This window comes from Genypterus blacodes, unplaced genomic scaffold, assembly GCF_046128005.1.
Source record: "Genypterus blacodes isolate CSIRO-AG114 ecotype Tasmania unplaced genomic scaffold, CSIRO-AGI_Gbla_v1 ptg000032l_1, whole genome shotgun sequence".
Lineage (NCBI taxonomy): Eukaryota > Metazoa > Chordata > Actinopteri > Ophidiiformes > Ophidiidae > Genypterus > Genypterus blacodes.
Window position 1 is genome coordinate 5,048,417 of NW_027466845.1, and position 27,013 is coordinate 5,075,429.

The window sequence follows — 27,013 nt, forward strand, 5'->3', positions numbered from 1 at the left end:
GAAGCATTTTCTGTCTTGTTCTACAAATTTTGCAGCCAAGACATTTAAATCCTTTCAAAGTAATTTTGCTTGTATGTTGTTGTCAGTATCTGAATCCATGAATCTGGGAAAACAAGAGTTGACTTTTCATTGCATAATATTCAAGCTGTGGTTTTGAGAATCAAGGCAAAACTAACTCGAGTCACCAGTAGTCAACGTCAAAGTCTAGACTCAAGTCAACAAATTTGGGAATCGTACCATTGTCGAGTCTAAGTGGACTTGAGTCTCCACCTGTCCTGTTTGAGGGGGGGATATGTTATTAGAAAGCAGGTGAAGAGCATAACTGCCAAGAAAAACATTCCTCCTCGACCTCATCCTCCTCCGACTGTCAAAGCAGAATCCCAGATCTGTTTGGCTGGTTGCCGAGTAGCCGTCATATGAACCGAGTTGGAAATAAAACACAGAGTAATGAGCAGGCAGCAGAACCATAAATTGCGTGTGAAGGAGAAAAACAGCTATGGGCCTGAAATTCATAGCACTGAATGTCTGAGGTTAATTATGTTTGATGGTGTTAACACTGCACTGGATTGTTCTCTGCAGAGGCAAACAGAGAGAGAGGAGAGCCGACGTTTTGATGATTTCATACAGACTGCACGTCTTTCCTTTGTCAGCCAGCCAAGTGTAAACAATTATTGACTTATCTGCCAATTCACTGAGTTTACCTCTTAAGATGTCAGCAAACTATAAGAAGATTTGATTTTCCAAAATGATGTAACACGGAACTCAGAAGGCATTCCAGAACATATCAATCAATCAATTTCAATGTTGCGTTAAAATTAATAAATAATGTAAATACGCAATATAAATAAAACTTTCATTATAACTGTACACATCATTTCTATACATAACAACATCCCTCATTCAGTCAGTTTGACCCACACAGAACAGGCCAATGGGTAACATGGGTCTTCATGTATGTTCATCATCATTACACGCCGTTATAAGTACTAAGCAGTAATAAGATTCAATTTGTGGTTTCTATTGCTGAACCAAATGTGGGGTGATGGTTTCCTGACTGACGTTTGCCTCCGCAGCAGTGGCACCCTGAGCCTGCGGGGGGCCGTCTCAGTCGCCCCTGGACTCCACACCATTTATTCATGTATTCATGTATGACAGCCTGAGCCTGGCTGCTGCCCAGTCATGAGCTCCATTTATCTCTCTCTGCACTGAGCGGATACACACTCGCCCTGTGTTGTGTGCTGAGATTTGATCAGCTTGGGTTTTATCTTAGCCATTACTGTGTGCTCCCCTTTCAGAGTCCAGACCTTGAACATCAGATACAGAGTCTCAATCTCTTTCCAACTGAACACTAAAGAGGAAAGGTGCTTTTAAGGCTCAGGCAGCTTTAGCCAAAATTCGGCCCATCGAGGCATTAAAAGTGATTTATTGATGTCTGTGCGACCATGACAGTCGTGCTATTGATGCTGCTGGCTGTGACCTTTAGTCAGTAATGGCTGGACTGTTCACAGGCAGAGAGGACACAGTGAAACCTGCTAGGTCTCCCAAAGCTGGATCAGGTGTGTGTGTGCAGTGTCATGACAACATCATGTGTAGAAAAGGTAACACAGACACAGACACAGACCCAGACACAGACACAGACGCACACGCACACACACACACGCACACACACACACACACACACACACACACACACACACACACACGTATTCACATACGCACGCACAACACACACACAGTCTGGCTCTCCTCTATGCTTCAATAATGATGTTTCTGTGCTGGCAGCAGAGGGCTTTGCAGAGTCCTCAGCACTGAGTTGTTTCCTTCAGTCTGTAGTGTTAAACATGATAGCATACTGCCCTCTAGTGGTAAACTGGGAAACTTTAATTTCAGGATCTGCTCGACATTTTGCATCAGGGCTGTAAAACACACCAGCTGTCTGAATCTGTTTGTGTTAACACAAAAACGAGGAGGAACTGGTTTAAGGTAGCGGTTTAAATAAATCATATGGTGACCCAGTTTATGTTCTTTATGGTTAAAATATCGTCATAGACAAGCGGGAGGAGAGAGTCTTTTTGGACGGAAAAGAAAACATCTTTTTATGTTTTAGTCCTAAATTGCAGCTGCACCTGGGTAAAATATAAGTATGCTGTCAGCATCTCCGTGTTCAAACACACTGATGGTGGCTGAACAAGCAGACAGAAATGTGTGTTATTCTAATGATATACTGACCTGAGGAGAAAGAAACAACAACACTAACCAGGATGTTTCTCTGGATCTCTTTAACTATGAATGAGCATTACATCCATCAGCTGCAAATGTTTGCTGTGTTTGTTGCAGGTGTGTGTCCTTGGTTTGTATCTATTTGTTATTGTGCCTTTTGGATGCTTTTACTACAAGATTACTTTTGTAGAAAATGACACGAGTGCAGGATGGGAAATGTCATACGTCACAATGGTAGACATCATTCAAATTTTTTTGGATGTGCACCAAAACTTAATGGCTTCCTCATTAGACTCGTCCACCAAGTTCAGACAAAATAGCTTGAGGTGTCATTCTTTACAACTCATTATAAAAGTATTTAATGTGGATATTTCAGTGTGAGTTTAGCTTAATTAAACAGAGATAGTTTGTGACAGAGTTTGTGCTCAGGTTGCACCAGGCCGGCATCTGCTAAACGCTGCAGCTGTGTGTGTGTGTGTGTGTGTGTGTGTGTGTTTGTGTATTGGATGTGACAGGGTGAATCCACTGCTGTCATGTATGTGTTTGCGTGTTGTCTTGTAGCAGCTGATGGTAAGAAGAGCAGAGCTGCTGCCCACCAGATGGCAGCTAATGTGCTTTGCTGCAACTCTAATTAAACGGAGGAGATTACATTACAGGCTGCTGGGACTCAGTCTGACCCTCGGCTAAGCCTGAACTCAGACTAAGCATGCCTAACTTTGTAACTTTGATGTACTGGTACTTTACTCGAGTATTTCTGCTTTTATTCCATTTCAGAGGGGAATATTGTACTTTTGACTTATCTGATGTCTGTTTACATATTATCTTTCCACTTCCTTCCTTCCTTTTTGTTTGTTACCTTTGATCTTTGTTTTCTGCTTTGTGTTCTTGTGACTTTTTCAATTTTCTCCCCTCCATTCTTTCTTTAAATTAAACCCTGTTTTTTTCAGTTGTAACATGTATCTCATTATCTGGTCTTTAATCATTTAAACTAACAGTAACAGTTCAAGTACTTTAGTCTTTGAGACATTTTCTCACTTATCCAGGTAGCTTCTTTCCTTTAGCCTGTTAGCGAGCTAGCTAGCAGTTAGCCAAACCTCAGGAGAGACGAGAGGAGCAAACCTCTGATAAAGATTTTAGAAGATCATTAAATATTTATTCAAAGTGCAAATGGAGCTTGGGGGCTGCGAGCATTCTGGGTCTGAGTGTGTCGAATCGAACAGTTGTGCTGGAATGACCTGCATGTTAACTGGACTAAAAATGGACTTGATGGACTCAGGTGCTCAGGTGGCCATCTTGGTTCGACTGTGTGTGTGTGTGTGTGTGTGTGTGTGTGTGTGTGTACACCAGCATACAGCACATTGCCTTCACATTAGGGACTCCACAACTGTGAAAAAGCTCCAAACTCAACTGACTACAGCAGAAGGACAAGGGACTAAACCACAAGCTCAGTCTGGGTGGATTAATGCCACTAGAGAGCCAATAACCTCTGAAACTGAGAGTGTCCATAAACATCAACATGTACGAGTGTGTGTGTGACCTTCAGCAGGTGGGGGTCTCCTCCTCCTGTGTCACCACAACAACATTATTCACTCAATCTCACACTGAACATCAACAAACGATCACATTCATCCTATTTAGCTGAAATCAGAGAGGAAAGAAAACAAGGCCGGACTGTAAACAGCACAAGGCTGGAATTTAGCTGATGGGGCCGAAGTCATAAAAGTGGAAAATAGATGACACAATAAACAAACCATCGCAGGATAGTTTATGGGGGGAAAAGAAAAGGAAAGAAAACCAGGGAACATTTTCCACTGGCACGATAAGCTGTTAAACCTCCACAGACGTTTGGTGAGCATGAAAACATCGAGCAGTGCCAGAGGAGCTCCGTCATGTTTACACCGTTTGCCACTTACACTGCCAGCTTGCACTATAAAACACACGCATGCACTCACGCACACGCACAAACACACACACACACATACACACTCAAACACACGCACACACAATTACGTTATTCTTTGTAATTTACAGCAATTACGTATCTGAGAGAGAATCAGAACAATCTTAATAAATCATTCGATCTGGTTTTGATTCCTCTAACCCAGAAACTAAACTTGATTTAGTTTAGTGTATAATAATGATGCTTTCACTTTAGGGTTAGGATTGGATTTGATCCATTGATACGGGATTAATAGAGATTGATTCTTCACATCCGTCATGCAAACAAACAAGTAATTTTTTTGCCAGAAATGATGAGATTTTCAAACATATTTAACTTTATTACTTACACGAAGCTAAAAAAGGCTTAACTAGAATTCTCTAAGGTCTGATTGTGTGTTATTAACTTTAATTTGATGCTCGTTTGAAGAAACCCTACTTCCTCTTTGCATTTGGCAGATATTTTCTCTATGATCCTTGAAAATTCCACTAAATTCCAAAATCCTTTTCTTCTTCTTTTTTTCCCCATGGATCTGCCAGTGGTGGACTGGCAGATCCATGTGATTGGTGCCTCCAGTCCACATCTGGACTGAAGGAGCCCAGCTGCGGCTCTGGGCATTTGCCATCAGGGGTCACCAGAGTGCCTGGAATGACTCCAGCTGTTTGCTAGTTGCCCATATGACACATAAAGCCTGCAAACAGCTGGAGACGCTGAGGGTTCTGCGGCTCCAGCCAATAAAACCTAAAGTGGGCTCAGCGGCGGCACCATCCCCGTCCAGATGATGGCGCTATAAAAAACCTGATTTAGGAGCTCAGAGGTGAGGAACCAGGGACACCAGAATGAGGAAAACTGCATAAAATAGTAAATCGTTTTATTCTTTTTTTAACCATGCCACCGAACACTGACGCATAGAGTTGTGCCTGAATCCACACTGAGAAAACACTTTCACACACTGTGTTACAAAGCTGTAATGAAGAGGGATTTTTACTGCACACATGGCAAGAAGAACAACCCTGATTGGACACCAGGTCGAGCTTTGATCTGGCCCTGAGGTAGACAGACATTGACATAATCTAAACAATGCTAATCACATCCTTCTAGGACACATCAAATAAAAGGACATCTGCATTATTACAACATAGAAAGATCAAAGAAAAAACCCTTTTCAAACAAAAGTGCTCTATTTCTTTTGGTCCACCGAGGAAATCCATTTATAGTGCATGTTCATTGAAAACAGGTACAGTGAATGTGTGTGTGTGTTCATGGCACTGAGTGTCGTTGGCGGCTGAGGGAGGCGTCGGCGATACCGCAGATGCCAAGATTTGCTTTTACACACCGTTTCCACCCAGAGATCTCAGTCCGTCGTCGCTTTGAGGGGGAACGATTCCTTTTTTTTTTTCTTCTTTTTTTTAGACAAACATGTACTTTTACATCAAAATTGCTCGGAACTTGCATCAGAGTATCAGTCACGATCACAGTATGTTGCTTCCAGTTGCGATGTTCAGACGAGTGGAACTACATGGCAGTCTATCTTTAATTAGGGAACATTAAACAAACACCCAGGAACAGCTACCAATAGCACAAACCCATGTACTCAAGCACATCAATGCTCTACTTATAAAAGAGGCACGAGGGAGGGATCTTCATCGAATCGGAGACTTATAAAACACACACATTTAAGATGTTTCTCAAATCATACCAAATGTAAACATATAGCAAATTACCGTAATACAAAAATACAACATGTTTAACTCTATAAGGCCCGTGTTAGGCTCACATAAAGGGAATAACATACCAGGACAGCTTGTACGTTACAGCTACACTACAACTGACAATAACCTGCTCAAAGTGATTCAATGTCAGAATTTTCTTCTCTTGTTTTGTAAAAAACGTCGACATGTTTTCACGTTTTCTTCAGCTTTTCTCCCTAGAAAATTCCGATTCTGTGATTTATAAGACATCTATATATAGTTAATGATAAAAAAAACTACACATAAAAGCCTCATCGGAGGGAGGCTCTCTGTTTTGTTGATTTTTTGTTGTTTTGTTTTTTTACAGTTTTAACCATTTAAATTAAGTCCATCTTGTTAGGAAATGAAACCGCCTGCTGAAGAAACAATGATATTTTGCAGTAGGTTTTAAAGGAAACGTGGAAAGTGTGGAGGTAGAGCTCGCTCTACTAGAATCAGCCCGAGACACGGAGGCTGGGTGAGGAGAATCAGCACGTATTTGGTAACAAAACAACATATAAATAGCAAAAACCCTATTACATTTCGAGGGAAATGCAAATTGTGAGCCAACTACCTCAAAACAAAAACACCCACTGCAAGAGAGAGACAAGGCAATTAAAGAAATCAAGCTCATGAGGTCAAAACGTGGCAGCCATTCAAGTAAAACATGCAGATGAAACAAACGACTCCAAAATAAACCCGACGGCGCAAAACTGAGTCACAGGAAATCAGGGGAGGAAAATATCCAAAAGTTCATCCAGTCAAGCCCGTGTGGAATTATTTTCAACGTCTACCGCACAATCAGAGAGGATGATTTATCAGTCAGTCGCAAAGCTGATGCCACACACTCAAACACTCACACGCGCACACACGCACACACGCACGCACACACAAACACACACACACACACACACAAACGCAGGCACACGCACACAAACACGTCAGCAGCGGCAGCAACACGGTGGCATTTAAGATTGAGCCACGGCGCATTCAACAGAGATGCAATTATCAAAACTGAGTGTCTGTGTGTGTGTGTGTGCCTCCAAATTGTGTCTGTGCTGTATTGCAAGTGAGACGTGTGTGTGTGTGTGTGTGTGTGTGTGTGTGTGTGTGTGTGTGTGTGTGTGTGTGTGTGTGGACAAAATTAATTAGATTGTTTTCATTTTGTTCTGACAAATGTTACTTTTTTCTCTACAATTTGCGGAAATCCTCATCACATCCTCACAGGAATCAGGAATAAACTCAGGAGTAAACTCTGCAGCGCCTCCTACTGTTGGAATATATAGCATTTGGGAAAAACGTTACTGCTGCTTGAACCATCATACGAGAAAAAAGTGCGAGAAACTAGCTCAGGTTCCATTTAGTCGACGGGATCCTGAGTGTGAGTAAATTAAGTCACATCCACCACAGCTACGACCGCTTTTGATCCAAACGTGGCATTGACGTGAATTTGAAAATAAAAACGATCGCCTAAAAACTGCAGTTGGTAACTTTAAAATACTGTTTTGTTTTTTTTATTGAATTTGCGGAAATCCTGAATCCATAAAGTGTGCGCTCTTTGAAACACATCAGGTCTATCTGGCGCCCCCTGTTGCTGAGATCGGATTAAGGGAAAAACCTCAGCGCCTTAATTATATCAACAGTCACCACACGGGGGCGCCTTCATTATCGGTGTTACCAACTGCTGCTTTAATTAGATTAGAATCAAAAAGGTTTAATGTGCATGTAAACATACTGAGAGACAGAGAGACAGACAGCGAGACAGACGGACAGGACAGGACAGACAGGGAGAAAGAGAGAATCTAAGTGTGTATATGTCTGCATCTTCATTTTCACACATTTGCATTTATGCTTGCATGTGTCTCAACCTCCCCAAATCACACACGCGTGCACACACACACACACACACTGAAAGGTTTCTTATAACCTAGAAGCTGGAGGAGGAATAGCCCCTGTCTTCAACCAAATTTGAACTTGTTTACCACGTCAACACCCGACATCGATCATGTGCTTGTTGTGCATTCAGGTGCATTCGTCATCATCGCGCGCGTGCGTGTATGTGTATGTGTGTGTGTGTGTGTGTGTGTGTGTGTGTGTGTGTTTGACTGGGTCCAAGTCCTGCTTAGACGTAACAGACGTACAGGTAAGTCTTTTCTATCCTCCAGTCGGGCGGCACATCCTCCGGTTTGTGGCCCTTCATGTGCTTCTGCATGGCGGCCAGGCTGGGGCAGAAGTCCTGGCATATGGTGCACTGGTAGGGAGACGCTCCGTTGTGCGTGCGCAGGTGCTTGATCATGGCCGAGTAGTCTCTGGAGCGCTGGTGACACAGCTTACACTCAAATGGCTTCTCACCTGAAAAATTCAACGACACAGCATTAACCTTGTACACCCGGACCACAGACCTGGCAGGTGAAACTGGAATCACCTTGGGACAGGTCCACTGTACCTGTTGGTGTGTGTGGGTGTCTGTCTGTGTGTGTGTGTATGTGTTTAGTCCGATATCAATTGGTCAGTCGGCGTCATCCGCTGCAAATACGAAACGCAAGGTTTGTGTCTGACCACAGTGAGGTGTCAAGTAACCCTCAGGAAAATGTCCACTTGTAATTAAGTTCAGTTTGGTTAGTTTAATGATTAACTGTTTGTTTAATAACCTTTTACATGAAATAATGATATATTTAATGGGTAAATTTCCTGGAGTCTTTAAAAAGTCATTGGTTAAAAATTTGTCAAATTAATTGAGCAAATATTTATAATCAACAGAGGACCGGCCCTCAGCTGGAGCCCTGATTGGTCAGTGACCAGCAGCCAATCAGAGCTCCTGGCCTATTTATATGTTTTATTCCATATTTATATTTTAATATTTAATTTTGTTTTGTATGATTGATTGCATTTGTGTGTCTGAGCTTTATTCGTAATCGAAACTGAAATATAATTTGGTAAATTTAATGATCACTGTTCATTTATTTATTAACAACATCATAAAGCATCGTACCTGCTCCTCCTGTGCAGTGAAAATGTTTGAATGCAACAATGCATGTATGTGATGTTATACTGTTAAACCTCAGACCGCCCCCCACCCCCCAGCCTGTGACCTCTGACCTGTGTGTACGCGGTAGTGCGTCTCCAGCTGGTGCTTGAGGCTGAACCTCTTCCCGCAGCCGTTGCACTCGTACGGCTTCTCCCCCGTGTGGATGCGCTTGTGGCCCCTCAGCGTGCCGTCGTCTCTGAAGCAGCTCCCGCAGAACTCACACTCGAACGGGTGGTCGCCTGCAAACACGCCCGCCGTCACAACAACAAAAAACAACAACAACAGCGGCCATGATTAGCATGACCGGAGGGGCGAGCTCGTCTTTGTGGCGTGTGTGTGACACGTTTCGGCCTGTGCGCAGGTCAAACAGGGCGCTCTCTGTTCTCGCTCGTCACGCGGGGCTATAATGTGCGTCCAGACGTTGCTAATGTTACGACATGGCGCCGGCGCTCTGGGCTGTCTGCTAATAGCTAATAAAGGCCGCGTGCCGCTCCGCTCTCTATACTGTAGTTAATCTATTTCTCTCCTCGGCTGAGGGTTTGACTCATCTCCTATGACCTATGTGCCTCATTATCTCAGTGTCCACAGCAACAGCCAAGTCGGAGGATACATTGCTCTCCTCATTACAGGCCGAGGCTCCCGATCCCCCACCCCACTGTGGAGCCGATGACATTTACAAAATGTTACTTGCAAGTCGAACGGCACACAAACAAGACACGCCGCCGCGGCCAAAACTCCCTTCACTTCTGTCTCTTCACATCAATTATGTATTTCTCCTGTCTAGACATCAAGCCGCCCTGACAGCTGGGAGTGTTATTTAAGGTAAAGGAAGAAAGGGGGACATCTTTTCAGTAAATATCTCCGCGTCTCCCGCGGCACCGAGACTCGCCCTCAGTAGAACACGCAGACGAGTCATTTCCATTTGCCTTTGCTTCAATATTTATTTGGGTTTCCTCTATCATTTCGGGTGAACCACACGAGAAGTGACAGCCGTGAATTGCAAAAGCCCAAAGGCTGCCGAAGAACCCAAAATATAAACAGGATGAAATTGCTTAAAATATGCACTGGCCGTAACGCTACAGTGCTGTCATCTGTGAGGTGAGTCATCTTAACAGAGGGGGAAGAGGAGCGGAGGAAGAGGATGCATGCAAATCACCTCAAAAGCCGATAACTTAAGGGGAATTAATCACATAGGAAGATAAACGTGGCCTCGTGTGTCTCCTTTTCTCGATATATTGATTTATGATGGCGCTGTTACAACAGATAACACCGACGCTGATGGCGATGATGATGGCGATGGTGATGATGATGTTGACGAGCGTGATCCGTCTCTTACCCGTGTGGGAGCGCAAGTGTCTTTTGAGCGTGGTGTGGCTGGGGAAGGGGCGCTCGCAGTGGCTGCAGATGTAGCTGTGCATGCCGGCATGGACCTCCATGTGCTGCTGCAGGGCCTTCTGGGTCTGAAAGCGCTTTGCACACAGCAGACAGAACACCGCCATGTCAGTCCCTGGAGAACGTACAAGACACAGACGCACAGTTATTTCAGTATCATACACAGACACGGGGGCCGTGAGTGAAGGGGGGGGGAAACTGGGTCACTTCAACTTTGCGCGAGTCCTCAGAGGGAAAAAGCTTCTTTCAAAGACCCGAGCGCCTCCACCTAAACCGACTCCCGTAAAAGCCCACAGGCACTTTCAGCTGTGAGTCTTTATACGTTCTATTTTAAAACCATGAAAGTCGTTGTTTTCTTTAAGAATTTCCAACACGACACACAGCATGCCAATCACACAATCAATGGCTTCTTCCTGGTGTGTTAGATGTGTAATTATTCTCTCCGTTCCCCATCAGGAGTCAGCTCCAGCCTGTGAAGTCCTCTGTCTCTGTGCTCAAAGAGCGGCTGATAGTAGCTCCACCCTAAATGATGCCTACACTATGCGCTCCGTGCAGAATGTTAAGTAGTGATATCAAGCCATTAAAGGCAGGACTGCAGGAAAAACACAATCCAGTTTAATCCTGTGTGTGACCTGGCATCTCTTTGGGGCTGCTTTCCTGTTGCACCGAGTGTGGGGAGGAATACAGATGGGCCGTCGCAGGCAGGCAGGGTAGTTTAAGTCACAGCGGCTATGAGGAGAAGATCCATAGGCTGTCATATCGTCAAACACTTGATCTACAGGCTCTGTACACCAGCACTTAACACCCATCTGCAGCTCTTTATTCACGCCGATGCAAATTGGTATGTATGGTAAAGACGGGCAGAGCGGTTAATCAGCCGCATTGAAAATAATGTGCGTGTCGTGGAGAGCGAAGCTTTAATGTGAGATTATGAGCTCCTTATTTCTCTGTCTGCTCAGGTTGCAGATCATTTACAATGCTAGCAGGTCCCATTGCTCCTGACTCAGATTCAATCAGACATCTCCAGCGGAGGATCATTAGTAAACAGAGGGCTGTGCCAGCACTTCATTGGAATTCAAGTAGGGTTGCTGTGTCGCATTTAAAATGCAGTCTGATGAGGTCCACTAAATCAAATCATTTGTTACTGTTATTGAAGTGCCTTGAGGCAACTGGCAATTAAATTGGAATTAACGCAGGGAAAGGGATACAGCACACTCATACTAAGAGGGAAGAATGTCAGACACTCGCTTTAGGTTCAATCAAGTTAACAGACAAGACTGTTCAAAGCAAAGAGAAAACAACAAATCAAGCTAATTCACGTTTTCAGGGATAAATCAGAAACATTTGCGTGTATTGTTTTCTGATTCTGTGAATAATGGGCTCCAACAAAGCAAGATGCCGTTTGAAGGCTTGTGGGGACAATTTGACACGGCCGTCCCTTTGTGTCCATCTGCTTTTCTCTAAATCCTGCCGCTTTCCCTGTGTGGGTGTTTTTTTTGGTGGCAGAGGGGGAAAATATTCGGAAAATTTGTCCGAACCAGCGCGGACGCGACTGATGAGCTGTAATCATTAACGGGGGAGGACAGGATGAAAGACATTCCCCTGTCTTAACAATCCTGCAGGGAGGCGATCCAGCGGAATGAACTGCACCTGTTCAGAGGCTTTAGCCTGTGGACGTTTGCACAAAGGACGCACAATGAGGTTCAGGCCCTCATTGACCAAGCCCATTAGTCATAGGCTCCTCATGCAACTCCTACAATCCGCCTTTATGCCGTCGCCTAATGACCAGGACCCTTTCTCACCCACGGATCACAATATTTTAGTAGAGGACAAAAGACCCTCCATTCTCAACGCCTCTGCACCTCCCCACTCCCCCTTATCCGCTGACCGTACAGGAAATCCTTTCACCGTCTAACCAGCTTTGCTCTCCGTCTGAGTCATACATAGCTAATGCTGATTCTCTTTCTGCCGTGGCGGATTATGAGCTATCAAAAAATGGCTAAAGACATTCAAAGATGCATAAAATACAACCTGTGTGCTACAGAGCCTTGATGCTCTTTGTTAAACCATTCTCTCCCCTGGCTGCAGTGTTTGCTGCAGCCAGCAGGGGGAGTGGTTTCTGTACTAAAGTGTCCAGGTTACTTAGCTGCAGGCAGAGCAAAGCAGAGGCCACTGAATAACACATTAGCCCGGCTTGTAGATACTTCAAAGCTATTTTAATAATCGTCTCTCCACACTTCTCTTATTAGACGTTATAAATTGTAAATGTGCGTTTCGTACGGTTGCAGTGCTTGCTCGCCCTTTCCCGTCTGCAGCCGATAAATGCAGCCAAACGCCAAACAGAGCCTCGCCGCCGTCGTCGTGTTTCAAACGTTTTCTGCGCCCTGACACGCTCGCAAACACTCTCTGACACCTCCTGATCCCACTGTCAGCGTCGATAGCACAAACTTGAATAAAGGGATATGACAACTATTCTGTCACAGGCGCCGTCACTCTTGATCTCAGGTTGACACACGCTGACACGCCGAGCCGTTTATTCTGCGCCAGCCAGCCGACGCCGAAAATAAAAATAACAAACAATATCCCGAAGTGTAAACAAAACTTTTTGCTTGCATGCATGCTTGCGTTTGTGACGGCGTTTTGTCGGGGGCTCATCTGCGCGCCGACGCTCCCGTTAACTTTTCAAACAAAGAAGAGTTGTGCTGTTTTTCCAGTCGGCTTTGGTTAGAATAAGAGCGGCAGAGCTTCTGTGAGAGAGTAAAGCCCTAAAGTTGGCTGTCTTTGCCCCCTGCTTTCTCACCCTTAACCGGACAATGGGCCTGGGATTTGGTCTTTTAAGGCACAGGATGACCCCCTGACCCTTGGCCCTCAATGGTTTAAATACCATGTAATCAATGGTATTCCTCAAAGGGTGTGCAGAGTCCAGGGAGTATTGTGTTCCATGGGGGGAAAAACTTTAAGACTTTCCAGTGGGAACAATCATTTACACTCGAAGAATTCTCCCAATATAACACAGAAACACGCGCGTCTACACTATCAAACCGCCATGGCGTCCTTAATACCGGTCTGTTCCTGCGTTTGTGGAGCCGTTTGCACGAATCTGCGCTCCCTGCCTTCATACATCTGCCACCTCATTCAGCCTCAGAGCCGAGGTGGGAGCGGGCCAGGCTCTCACGCTGCCTGAGAAACAAAACCATGTGTCTAGGCAACCAGATAGGATCATGGTCCTTGTTGGGGTGAAGTGTTCGAGCTAATCCCTTCATTCACAAATAAGCGCAGCCTGTTTCTTTTCAAAGGGCAAACAAAAGTTTTCCCACCCTGAGAATCTGGGAGTAAACCCACCGCAAATTGAACAAGAGATTGTGTTCAATGACGATGAAGAATCTGTAGAAATTCCCCGTGTGCTGGAGTTTAGCGTCGGTCAGCACTTTAATGTGTACGTGAAACCTGTAATTATACTCAGATTGAGGCAGTAAATGGATTTTTTTCAGAGTATTTCTAAGTAGCCGACCTAGATTATGCAACTACTGCCAATGACTTACATTTAAACGTTATAGGTGAAGTTAATCCTAGACTTATATTCATTCTGTGCAGCTAAATCACATATTCCTACTTAATTGCAGTACAGGCAAATATTGGCAGCATAAAGTTTCAGATTCTGCCTCTTTACATGCAAACTAAACACCAAAACAAGCAAATCATTTCAAACATGTCACTGGTGCTGTTAGAGAGGGTGCAGCTCTAGTTTGTATCATTAGATCCAGATGAGTTAAAGTGATCTAAAGGGCTCAGACGCTGGAGAAACATTACAAAATGTCCTGTATCACATGTGTGACCCACAGCATTACAAACTCTGTCCTGAGGCAGTTCAGCGTATTCTCTGTCCCGACTGTCTGCCAGCTCACTGATATCACCCGGCTGAACACACACACACTCACACACACACACACACACACACACACACACACACACACAGCCTACATTATGAGCCGGAGCCCTCACATGACCCCGGCTGACTGCTTGCTACTGTAGTGCGTTCGTGTCGACCGCGCAGACGGACAGCGGCAGATATGACAGGGCATGCTCGCAGGTACAACATACACACGCACACACACACACACATACATGCACACGCACACACTACAGCACCTTAAACAACCCCGGGCGTTCGTCAGCAGACTGCTAATCTACCCGAGTGAGGAACAACCGACTCAATAATTAATGCAACAAGAGATACGTTGCTCGTGTTTAACCACCATTCCATGGAGCGGTTCATTGAGGTCACGCACTGTTCCCTATGATTCGGAGACTGTTTACCCTGTTTTCCTCTGTTTACTGTGCTTTGCTTTAGAATGATAAAAGGCCATGGCAGGACAGCGTGTATCATGACTGTCAGAGCAAATAAAGACTCGCGGCACAATGGACAGAACGGCAGCGCGCGGCTCGAATCGGCGTAAAGCTCCTGTGAATTACAACTGGGTATGAACAGCAGGGCGCAGCGTGATGACAGACACATAATTAAGCCGGCTAAAAGGTCTGCATTAGGAGAGGCAGTGTTATGGAGCCTATGCTGTATGTGAATGGACTACAGAGCTGCTTAATTAGCGCTCAGGCAGGAGCTAATGTTATTCACTTGATGAAGCAGCCTGTAATGTGTGGAAACAGAGCGGCGGAACAAAGGCGCCACTGCAAACAAGCTGGCAAAACGGCCATTTTTCAAACATATATATCTAACAGCCCAGCGTGTGCGGCGCGGCCCTGAGCTGTCCAAACCCTCTGAGCTGAGACGGCGCTCCGGACACTCGCAGTGACTGACTCGCTGCGGAGGAGACAAACGCTTTTGTTGCGAGAGGAATTTGGAGACGGAGCCATTCTTTTATTTTGGGCACTGACAAGTAGGTCAGAGGAGACTGTGACAGGGCTGCGGCGAGGAGTAAACAGCAGCACATGATGTTGTTTTCCTCCGAGTCCTGGCATCCCATACCAGCAGTGATCCTCTTGCCCTCAGGAAGTCCTCACATACCCCCACCCCCGTCCCTTCTCTTCCCACAGTCCTAACCCCCCCCATCCCCCTTCGCCCCTTCCCCCTTCCTCCTCTTTGATCCCAAACTTAAGCAACCCACGGCCGTTCACCTCTGACCTATCGGTGAGGTATTTTGAAAAGAGACTTTCACTGTAAACCAGCCACCGCGGCAGCAGCCTCCTTTGCCAGAAGGTCTCCCAAAAGTCGTATTATTATCTCTCCAGAGGAGGTGGACACCGACCGCTGCAGCTGCTGTTATCTGAAAAGCGTTAATCTGCTAAAGAGGAAGCTCATTTGGCTCGCCGGTTATGCCACATGGCAAAACAAAGCCGACTGCCAGCGCCTGAAGCAAGCGGCGACCCCGAGCACGTCAGTGAAAGTAAAGAAGCAGAATGTTTAGCAACTTCAATCTTTTGCGTGGGGTTGGAGGTTTGTGTTGCGTCTGTTTCTGCGGCGTGAGCCACAAAAGGGAAGCCGCGTCTCCATTTTAATGGAACGGCTTTGAGGCCTGACACAATGAGCGTCAGTGAAAAAGGGTTCATGCGTCACAGTAGACCAGGCTGGGATCATGACAAAATGAGACAGTAATGCCCTCCTGTACCCTGAGCTGGATTCAGAGCCAAGCCTGAAACCGAGCTCGGGATGTTTACAACTTAAGGGGAGATGAGGGTAGAAACTTCTGGGCATCGTTAACACCCCTCCATGTCCACGTGCATCAACTATTCATGCTGTGTGTGCCACCTGGAGTTACAGTTACATGCCAGTGCTCCTGAGAGGGTTATCACCTTTCTCTGACAGTGGCGGAAAAGGTGTGGATTCAGACACTGGCAGGCATATGTTCAGCTGACAACAATACAGATTTCTTTCACAGCTGAGGAGGTCTCAGTCACACGATGGTTATTAAAGGCTGCAGCGTGAAGCAGCGACGAGGTGACGGATGACGTTGTTTAATAAAAAGAGCTATAATGCTTTAAATATCAACAATAACAGAGCAGGTTTCCTCTTCAATACACCAACAGAGAGCCTGCAATGGGAAATGTGCACAAGGGATTTGGAGTTAAATGATCTCGAACATTTCCATTTCATTAATTTGATCTTATTTCATTTGGTCTTTTCTTTTCGTCTTATTGCATTGAATTTTTTATTTAATTTTATCTTTTTAGATTTTTATTTTGTCTAGTTTCTTTTTATCGGATCTTTTTTTTTTAAATGTATTTTGTCTTATTAAATTTAATTTTGTCTTCTATCATTTAATTTTGTTTGTCCTATTTTATTATTTTATTTTATAGAATGTTAATGTTAAAAATATCAATGTGCCAAATTTAAAATTTCATTTGTAGTTCCTCTCCAGATGTTACAGAAGAAACCTAGAAGAAAAAAAACATTCTGACAGATGGTAGGAGGTTGCAGGGAGAGCAGAGTGAGCGTCAGGTGGTTGCTTGAAAAATTCTGAGCCTGTTTATTAATTATGGGTCTTTTCAGAGAGGTTTGATGGAAAGAGTCCAGAAATGTCATAATCACGCCCAGCAACAAGTGACCAGAGCGTCGGCCTAGTCTGCCCGTCAACTGACAGCTGAGCCGATATAAGACCTGTCAGTTATTAATACAGACAACATGCACATTCACAGCCTGGCAACAAGTCATTAGCAACAATTTACCTGCCTGTTGCTTTATAGTAAAATTGCACTACGACAACATTACTGCAATAACACTCATAATCATACTAACATTATTCATAAAGACGTGAGGTCGTCCCTGTAGATTCACAGACGCTCCTTCAGGGGGAATCACATCCGGGGACGCCACGACTTTCAAGAAAAACATTCCGATTCATCGCTGTGCCAAGTGTGTCTGTGCCAAACGCTCCGGCGTGTAAGGAAAGGTGAGATTAATGCAAAACAAAAGGTGTTGGTGGAGGCGACGAGTGTGTGTGCGTGTGTGCGTGTGTGTGTAAGGTAAATAATTCCTCCTCAGGCAGCAGGTGAGGGACTGTAGCGCTTGTTGCAAGGAACCACAGTGGGTGCCAGGTGATATTAGTGGGCGACATGTGAGAGGACGTCCCACCTCCACTGTGATAAATTATGGAGCATCATGACAGGAACAGTTTAACCCAGCCAGCAAGACGGGCAAACTCACACACACCAGCGCCGCATTCCTACTCACGGCTTACGCCACACGCTCACAAGCGTCCGGCCTGAGTGTGTGTGTGTGTGTGTGTGTGTGTGTGTGTGTGTGTGTGCACGTGCGAGTGTCTGTGTACCTGTGTGAGTCTGCCTGTGCGCCTCCAGAGCGTCCTCCGAGGAGAACGTCGCTCCACACTGATCACACACCAAAGCCTCGGCAGGAGCTGTAGATGAAAACGAAGAATTTATCTTTGATATCAAAAACAAGCAGAAACATAAACACACTTGCACTTTAACAGCATGACTCATTTATTCTTATTGCTTTAAAAAAACAAAAGAATATATCTCATAAGTCGCGAGCTTGAGATTCTCAGGTGTTAACACGACGGAAAAGCACAATCGAGGGGGGAAAGAACACACACACACACGCGCACACACACACAGGGAGGACAAACAAAAGCAGCAGACAGGGAGCAAAGAGGAGCAGAGCTGAAGAGTTTTATTTACTGTGCCCTGTTATCAGCCAGCAGACTGTCTGCCTGAGAGGCCACAGACGGACTGGGTGTTCTCTCTACAGCAGACGCTTCCCGCCTGCGGCACATCCCTTTATCAGGAAAGCACTTCAGAGTCAACACCCCGAATCCCCAAACTACCTCCGCCGCCACCGCCTTCACCTTTTACAATGACCCCCGTCTGCCCCCCGGCGACCGCGACGCCGCCAGGGACGAGAGGAGGGACGAGACTGTCGGCCGGCCTTCATCTGCACTCACCTCACACCTGCAGACAGACACAGACGCAGGGGCGGATATGCATGCGCGCCTGCACCCACGCGCATGCTTTCTCTTTCTCTCTCACACACACACACACGCGCGCATGCATGCACAGCTGTTTGGATGTGGGTTGGCGGCTCTGGCAGAGATGTAAATCGGTTGCAGATCCATACTGGCCCAGGGCTCATTCAGTGATCTATTTTCTGCTCAGCTGGCTTTAAATGAAGTTAAAATGACTCATTAAAACACCCACAAGCTTTGGGAACTGGGAGCGCTGCAGCCCAAATGTGGTCCTCTTTCAACTCTTACGATACCTCTACATGCACACACACACACACACACACACACACACACACTACACACACACACGCGCGCGCGCGCGCGCACACACACACACACACACACACACACACACACACACACACACACACACACACACACACACACACACACACACACACACACTCACACTAACACTGCGCCACCGTTCCCAGAGCAGCACACAAATAACAAAACAAGAAGAAGAAGAAAAAAAAAGCCTCATTCTGTTCTTTTCTAAAAACAACATTTTCCGCAGCTGTTTTTGATTGGTGTGTTTTGTTACAGGGAGAGCACGAGCACACACACACGAGCACACACACACACACACACACACACAAAAACAACACTTGGGTGAGAGTAATCGTATGTATGGTAGCAACAGTGCAGATCCTGATGTTGTGTGACGCTGTCCAGCGCGGTGTGTTGTGCTGTGTGAGATTGTGCGATAAGAGAGGGAAAGAACATAGTGCATTGTCTTGTGCAGTCAAAGGCACGGAGTGTGCTCTCATCCATAAACCATCAAACTGTCTCCAGACGCGGCTGCAATCGTCCTCCATCAAAACACTTTGTCTGGCATACCAAAATAAGAGCCAGCATCGAGCTGAATACCAAATCAGCCCATTAGAGCGGTGGAGCACTCGCTCCTTAGCAACCGGCGGGATCTAAGGCTGCTATACTGAAACACACAGTGACAAAGAAATGAGATCTACATCTTTCTTTTTTTTTTGGTACTATTACGGGTTGACACATCGGGATGCGGGAGAACCTATGCAAGAATTGAAATGAGGCGGCAGCTGTTAGATTTCATCGGCAGGAGAATCGAGAATCAAAGCTCGAGTAACACAAGACAACATGTGTGTTTAGGGTTACGCCGAGCGGAGAGGACGGCTCAGGTAAACGTCCTCTCATAAGCACAGTTTGGAAGAGGACGATCGTCTCGTCTCGTCTGTCGCCAGACAGACAGGGACCTCTGCTCGTCTCCACACACACATGAAACAAACCCAGGCGTCTCCCCCGTCGTTTGAGTTTCATTTTTAGTGCCCGATCAAACCTCCCCTGCCCCTCCCCCCCCCCTTCCCCCCTCCCTCCCTCCTCTTCCTCCTCTATTTTGGATAAAGTAGCTGGGAGAGCAGTCAGGTCTGATTAAGTCTGCATTTGGGTACAGTGTGTTCCTGGACACACATCTGCGAGCGAGCCATCACACACGCTTCGGAACACTGGCAGAACACCCAGGCCTGCCGGCAGCTGATGATGTCATCAGTCAGAAGGGGCAGAGCTGGCGAGCGGCCAGAATCTCCGAAAAAAACAAAAAAAAAGCAAACACACACGCACAGAAGAGAGAGGGAGAGAGGGAGAGAGAGGGAGGGAGAGGGGGGAGAAAGGGAGAGAGGGAGAGAGAGGAAGGGAGAGAGAGGGAGAGGGGGAGAGAAGGATGGAGGGAGAGAGAGAGAAAGAAAGAGAGAGGGCAAAGAAACCATGATGCTGGTATTCGGAGCAGCACTAAATGGTCTGTGTGTGTCTGTATGTGTCTGTATGTGTCTGTGTGTGTCTGTGTGTGTCTGTGTGTGTGTGTGTGTGAGGAAAGGGGAGGAGGGGGTTATAGTATGAACAGGTGCATGTGAAAGGCCGCACTGTCAAGGGGCTTCATAACCGCTGAATGGCTTTTACTGAGCGCTGAGAGCGTCAGAGAGTTATTAAGTACCTGTGTGAGACAGCATGTGCATCCTCAGTCGCATGCTGTCCTGGAAGTGTTTGCCACAGTACTCGCAGCCGTGACCCTTCTCCTCGTTATGGAGCCTCCTGTGGAAAGATAACAGCCGACGTTACCGTGGTGAAAGAAAGGGGGGAAAAAAAAGAGAAGCGGCAGCGGCAAAGAGACGACGACAACGCAACTGGCGATAATGAAAGTATTTCCTGTAAGGTCCTCACTGAACCCAGAGAGAGAGAGAGAGAGAGAGAGAGAGAGAGAGAGAGAGAGAGAGAGAGAGCAGCGCATTTTCACTCCGGAGAAGAATTCCTGTCTGAATGCGACATCATTAGTGTAAGAGGCCCTCAGAGTTGTGAATCACAACGCATGAATGCTAAGAGAACACAGACAATAGGAGATCTGGCTAATTTCAGAGTGCAGACATACACGTGCCTCCACCCGCCAGCACAGCAAGACACTGGGGCGCACACACACACGCATGCATAAACATGCGCACGCTAACATACACCCGCACACGCTTCCCCTATAATGGCTATGAAATGGAGAGAAGACAATTTGCTGAAGCTCTGCCGGCAGTAGAACACATCATATCATATCATACCATAGACACACACACACACACAGCCCAGCGTGTGAGGCATCTGCAGGGTTATCCTCACATCACCCCACCAACAGAACACAACAAATGACCTGAAAGGGATCCACAGCTAAACACACTCTGTGGCCCAAACGCACGTCCAGAGATGTAATTTAGTCAACGTCAAATCAGCGAGCAGCAGCATCGCATTAAGCTTGAAGAAGAGGGAGAAAAACACACACAACTCCTCGGCACACACACACAGTTCAGAGTCACAGTCCTGATTTATATTTTGGGATTTTGAAGATTTGCCTGAAACCTTAAGAGTTTCTGTCAGATATAAATTGTTAATATTTTTCTTTGGCATTAATCTGAGTCTTGTTAGAACCTTATTTTATTTAAAGCTGTGACTGACTTGTTGCACGAATGATTCCTCTGCACATTTAAAACTCATCTTCCCTTGCTCATATTAAATTAAATCACAGATTAAAACACTCATTAAAAAATAATCTGTAGACAAATAACCTTAAATATCTGTTTGGGAATAATTCATATTTATATTATCTCAAGTTTCAATCAATCACATCCATTAGCTGGCTTTCAAAGTAGCTGAACTGCTCAGGAGTTGAGCTACAGGTGAGCTACTCTGTTAATAAAGTAGTTCACTACACTACATGCTATAGAGAAAAGGTAGCTAACTACATTGAAGCTGATTCAAGGGGCAAGGACACCAGAAAAATGTGAAATAAATCTGCATATTTCCCATAAGGCCAAGTAAGGTGACTGTAGCTTTGTAGCTTGACAAAAGCTACAAAGCCACTTGGCAAAAGCTACAAAGCCACAAAGCTATAAAATAGCTATTTACCAGAAAATCAACTGTTAAGAGAAAGTAGTTCCATCACGAGTAGCTTGTAGCTTGAAAGTAGCTTAACTAAAACTGGTGATGTCAATTCACCCTCTCTTGCGACAGTATTTATTAACTTCCTGTTCTATATTCTGACATTCAGCCTCTACGATGCTTCGCCACTGAAATAAGACATTTCATCTCAGCAGTGTTTCAGCCGACCAACAACACCACCAAATGTCAAATCTGCAGACCAGGTGATTTGCTCAGTGACCTGGTTGCACATCTGCAGAGACTTCATCACGTCCTCCAGCAGCACCGCCGGTCGGGCTCGCTCACGCCGCCGCCGTCTACCAGCATCCACAACTGACCGACTCACCCACGCACGCCACCGGATGTTGGGGGCTGCTGTAAACTGTCAAATGTCAGGGAGGGAAAGGTGCTGTGATACTAATCAAGGGTGGGGGGGTCGATCTATAACCATCAGAGGCCGTTAGAGGTATAAGAGTCGTCGCCGAGCCTCCAGACCAACGGCAAACTGACGGGATCATAAATAAAAGCGAAATAAAAAAAAAAACCCACAGCGAGCGGCAGAAGTGATCCATCAACAGGCGTGAGGCGTCCAGCCTGGTGTCTGCTGACAGCCTCTTATTCTACAGACGCACAGGAATGCAAATCACACACAGTCGGAGGAAGCGTCTGCACATATAATCAAACCCAATTTAAGACGAAGAACAGCATTATGCGACAAAGAAAGCCTCTTTACATCAAAACCCACCCTAACAAAGACCTAATTCAAAACTCCCCCCCCCAAGACGTCTGGCTGTTGGGACGTGAGTGCAGGTGTCTGTGAGGAACACATTAACATATTGGACTGTTTGCTCCTCCACAGCGCGTAACTCAAGTCGTTTAACGCGTCGCAGGGGAAAAGAAACGTTAAAGGGCGAGCGGCCCGACCCGTTTCATTCAGGAGACGTGTGTGTGTGTGTGTGTGTGTGTGTGTGTGTGTGTCTCAAAGCGTCATGAACGACCAACATTCATCACACACACCTGCACCTCCCGCACAACCTCTTATCATTACTCTGAGGTGAAGCAGTTGTTGTTTTCCATAAGATTGTTATCATCAATTAATAGATTTGCCTAAATAATGACAGAAACCGTAAATTCTCAGACTCAAACCCGTATCTGTCGTATTATATCTGCGGGTCTTTGATTAAGATGCCGACACACTTGTAGCTTGTGTAGTGTGATGTAGGTTTGGTGCCCTCTTACCTGTGCTGCTCCATGGCCTGCCTGTTGTGCAACTGGAGCCCACACTCGCCGCAGCACTGCTGGCCCTGCGGCTGGCCCTCCTGCCTCATTCCTGCAGCAAACTGGCCCAATCTGCTCAGGAGCTCTCGGTGGAGGAGGCCCTGGTGTAGCAGGCCGCCGTAGGCCCTGGGGTCCAGTGGCACGCCCAGGGACGGGGCCAGAGAGACGGACACCGGCATCAACCCATCCCTCGAGTGGTTGGAGGGCATGGAGTAAAGGGAGGCCAGATGTTTGTCGGAAATTGCGGGGAAAGAGTCGGGAGAGTTCCCCGCTTGCCCGCCATCTTCCTGGCCCGAGTGCAGCTCCCGGGCGCTGGTGATCACGCTGCCTCTGAGGGGCGTTCCGGGCCCCTCGTCTCGGGGCAAGTCCGACATGCTACCCTCACCTGCACTGGAAGACCTCCCCTCGTAGCCATTGTCGTCGTCCACCTGCATGCTCTCCGACTTGACACTTCTCCCAGGATCCAGGGAGCCTAGAGATAATTCTGCCCCTGGGCTGCAGTGCTGGGGCTGCAGAGCGCCAAGACTCTCCATGTCCATCTCTCTCTCCAGTTTGGGGCTGGATGCCGGGGCCCCATCAGGATCGGGAGAACTCCTCTCGGCCATGTGGTACAGAGCGAGGCTGTGCAGGGCAGTGGGAGTGGTGCATTTGGGTCTATCCTGTATGCTGGAATGCTTCTTAGACATCAACATGTGCCTCCAGTGCCGGGCCCGGCTGTGGTCACTGTGGTCTCCGGAGCTGTTGTTCCTCACAGGCACCTGCTCGCTCTCCTCCGCCTGGATCGTCTCCAGCACCTTCAGGCACTGCTCCTCCAGGTATTCGATCTCCAGGATCTCGGCAGCGTAGAGCAGATCGTCCAGGTCCTCCGCCGTGGCCTGCAGAGAGGCGGTGTAGGCGTACTCCAGGATCTGCTGGAAGGTCTTGGGCGACAGGAAGTCCAGAGCGTAGCGCAGGCTGCTGCGGTGGAACAAGATCTCGAACATTTTGCTGGTGCAGGCCAGGACGGTACGGTGCGCCGGGAACTCCTGACCGTCCACCGTGATGATGACGTCACACAGCGTGCCGGACAGACGCATCTGATTGGCCCGCTGCAGGAGGGTGCCAGGGTGAGTGGGGTTGTGGAGCTGGAGCACACCCATGTTTGTCAGACCTGTATCCCCTCGGACCTTCGTAGAGCCCAAGCATGAGGTGTGGCTGAACTTCTTCACTGGTCTTGTGTTGGCAGGAGGGTCTGTGATGTGGGTGGGTGGGGGCTGGGGAGGGAAAGGGGGGGTGCACGTTAGTGTCTCAATACAATGTGGAGTAAAGCAGCACTATAGTGAAGGATTCTAAAGGAATATGAATCATTTTTTTCTTTAAATTTTTTGTATAAAATTACGTTTTTAATGCTGTAATCCAGGTGCTACCGTTTTAATTACAGCCCTCTCGCATTTATTTGTTTATTTATTTTAATTAATCTCCACATATGCGGACAACAGGTCGATAGGCGCAGTGCAACAGTTTTCCATTGCAGGTGATTAGTTGGAGGTCTAGTTTCGCGCGGTCACGTCGCTGTAATAACGTCTGCATACTGAGAGGTGACGCTCCAATTTATCAAGCAGCCGACACACACACACGGACACACTCTCACTCTCTCTCTCTTTCTCTCTCACTCACTCTGTCTGTCTCTCACGCACACACAGTCGATGCCCTCAACAGGTAGATCTGCTATGAACAACCGACCCTTATGGTTGACGAGTTCCGTTAAAGGTCATTTAATCGCGCGACTCTGCAGCCTGAATAAGTTACTTAACTATGAAAACGATAAAAGCGTCAAAACGTCACGCGCCCCCCTCACGCGCCCGCGATCTTAACACCCCTCGGAATAAAAAAAAACAACAACCCGATCCATTCACCAACTAACTGACTAATCGATACGCGTCGTTGCGTGATCGTCTATAATAACCCGATGACCGCCACTCACCACGGCTCCTCGGGTGATGCTGTCGGGCTGCTGCGGTCTCCGTCCCGAACTGCCCGCAACATCAGAGCGCATCAGGTGCAGGCGCGCAAATCCACGTTCTGTTCAAGCGAACGCATCGCGACAAGTCCCCGCTCAGTGAGATAGAGGGAGGGGGGCAGGGCGAGAGGGGGGGGGACCTGTCCGATATTGGAATCTCTCCAAAATAGCCGGCTGTGACACAACGACGGATCAATCTGAGCCCAAGTTTGTTGGGGAAAAAATTGAAAAAATAAAAATCGAAATAAAGCTAATTCAAGCCGTGGTTGATTATAAACTTGCCTCGATTTCGGTTTAATCGGTCAATCGTAAATATTGATAACCGGTTCAAAATCGGTTTATTCTGAACATGCGATTATCATCAAATAGTCTGTGAAATAGTTCGCCGGATGTGTAGCACCTGTTTGATATAAAGCGAGTAACCGGCGCGTCACGTCTACTTACCTTCTGCTGCTGCTGCTAACGTCCTCGGGTGCTCATCCAGGCGGCACCATGGTTAGACATTTCACAGTACCCGCTCCAACTCACTCCTGCTCTGGGTAAGCGAAGCATCGCCGAGGCGCGACGGTCAAGGCGGCGCCGCTATTGCCAAGCGTCCGGGCTGAAACTTCAAAATAAAACGCGTCAGGAGGGTATAACCACGTGTTGCGATCAGACCGAGAGAAAATGGTCGTGAGGTGGACCCGCGCACACGTGACAGGATGAAGTGGCCTGAATCTGAATGTTTTTTCTTCGTGACACAGATCTGAAACCAAATATGATTTTTCAGATCAGATTTGGGTCACAGAAGCCCAGAGAGGAAGAACAATCCTGTACTTACGCTACTATAATTGGAGAGAGAGAGAGAGAGAGTGTGTGTGTGTGTGTACATCAATTCAAAGAGCTCCGTTCCTCCAGTTGCTTCCAAACATGACAGAAACATTGTTCCAGGTTGTCAAGTCCTTTTTAGTCGATGTTTGATTTTGCATTACCAAACCCGATCATGTCATATCTGTTAACGACATCATTCATGATGACGTAGTTGTAACAAACACTTCTGTGAACATGTTGGAGAATGTCTCTAAAGGGGAAAAAAGCCCCAGTCCGATACTTCATGTGCGGCTGGGGGTGAAGGGGAAGAAATATCGGGGGGAGAATGTTACCGGAGGGTTGGCAAGACAAATTGGAGAACGAATAAAACCTCACCCAAACAGTCACCTAATGACAATGGAACCCCCCCCGCCCCCCTTGCTCAGACATTTTAGTGCGTTTTCTTGGACGACTGCACTGTATCGGACAAAAGTACAATCTCCTAATCTCCCCTTCGACCCCGCATGCCAAGGCAGAGACACGAGACTCGCCAGCCACACGGCCACAAATCAGATACAGGTCAGATCTGGGGACCCACATGTGCAAGAGGTCCAAATCTGATCTAAGAGCAAATCTGATTTGGGCCACTTCAGGCCGCCTAAGTGCTGCTCAGGTTTGATCACACTGGATGCTGCTGCACTTTTGATCTGGATTACAGCATCAGTCAGAGGGCTCTATGTTCTTCCTCTCCATTGTGCCACTGGGGAACGTTGTAATTCTGTTTGGTGTGGGGCCAATTGCTGATTATTCATTAGTTAGTTATTCACTTATGATAATTATAATAAATATACTGGAAAGAGTGACAAATCAAGCATTCTTACATAGATGTAAATGTTGTGATGATCCGTATCAAACCAACTCCTATCTTTTCCTTGAGCAAAACAAGTCCAGCTAATTTTGTCCTTGATTATTCACTGAATTGGGTTGATCCACAGGGAACAAACAAGTGTCTTGATTACAGTAAAACTAAAAGTGGAAGACGGTAGGATAGCGTGTGTGTGTGTCTGTGTCTGTGTGTGTTCAGATGGCTGTGGACCAAAGAAAGCTGCCAGCATTAATAAACTGACCCTATTCCAAAAACAAATGCCAACATTTCAGTTTCATCCAAAATGGCAAACATATCCCGATATAGCTCAGGCTACTGACGTATCCTATAGAATGTGCGTTGAGACGAGCAAC

At 46.6% G+C, this 27,013-nt stretch overlaps 1 protein-coding gene across 3 annotated transcripts; it reads right to left on the reverse strand.

Moving 5' to 3' along the window:
- Positions 1–5,013: 5,013 nt before the first annotated feature.
- Positions 5,014–25,553, reverse strand: zbtb16b (zinc finger and BTB domain containing 16b). Of its 3 annotated transcripts, none has more exons than XM_076146113.1 (7): positions 25,430–25,553; positions 22,948–24,239; positions 20,249–20,346; positions 17,593–17,679; positions 10,254–10,424; positions 8,989–9,156; positions 5,014–8,241 (listed from the first exon to the last, which is right to left on the reverse strand). In XM_076146113.1, the coding sequence occupies exons 2-7, from the start codon at positions 24,123–24,125 to the stop codon at positions 8,012–8,014; spliced, it is 1,932 nt and encodes a 643-aa protein (XP_076002228.1). In that variant the 5' UTR covers positions 24,126–24,239; positions 25,430–25,553; the 3' UTR covers positions 5,014–8,011. The 3 variants fall into 3 exon arrangements, with proteins under 3 accessions (XP_076002228.1, XP_076002227.1, XP_076002229.1); XM_076146112.1 differs by lacking the exon at positions 25,430–25,553 and adding an exon at positions 24,950–25,127; XM_076146114.1 differs by lacking the exons at positions 5,014–8,241; positions 25,430–25,553 and adding an exon at positions 24,950–25,136 and having other exon boundaries at positions 9,040–9,156; positions 10,254–10,386.
- Positions 25,554–27,013: the final 1,460 nt, after the last annotated feature.

Excerpts from the sequence above, each read along its gene's own strand:
- zbtb16b (XM_076146112.1), bottom strand. The coding sequence starts at position 25,021 with ATGCGCTCTGATGTTGCGGGCAGTTCGGGACGGAGACCGCAGCAGCCC. Across the intron at positions 24,240-24,949 it reads GCATCACCCGAGGAGCCGTG|CCCCCACCCACCCACATCAC; the intron begins GTGAGTGGCGGT and ends TTCCCTCCCCAG. Across the intron at positions 17,680-20,248 it reads GCACATGCTGTCTCACACAG|CTCCTGCCGAGGCTTTGGTG; the intron begins GTACTTAATAAC and ends TTTCATCTACAG.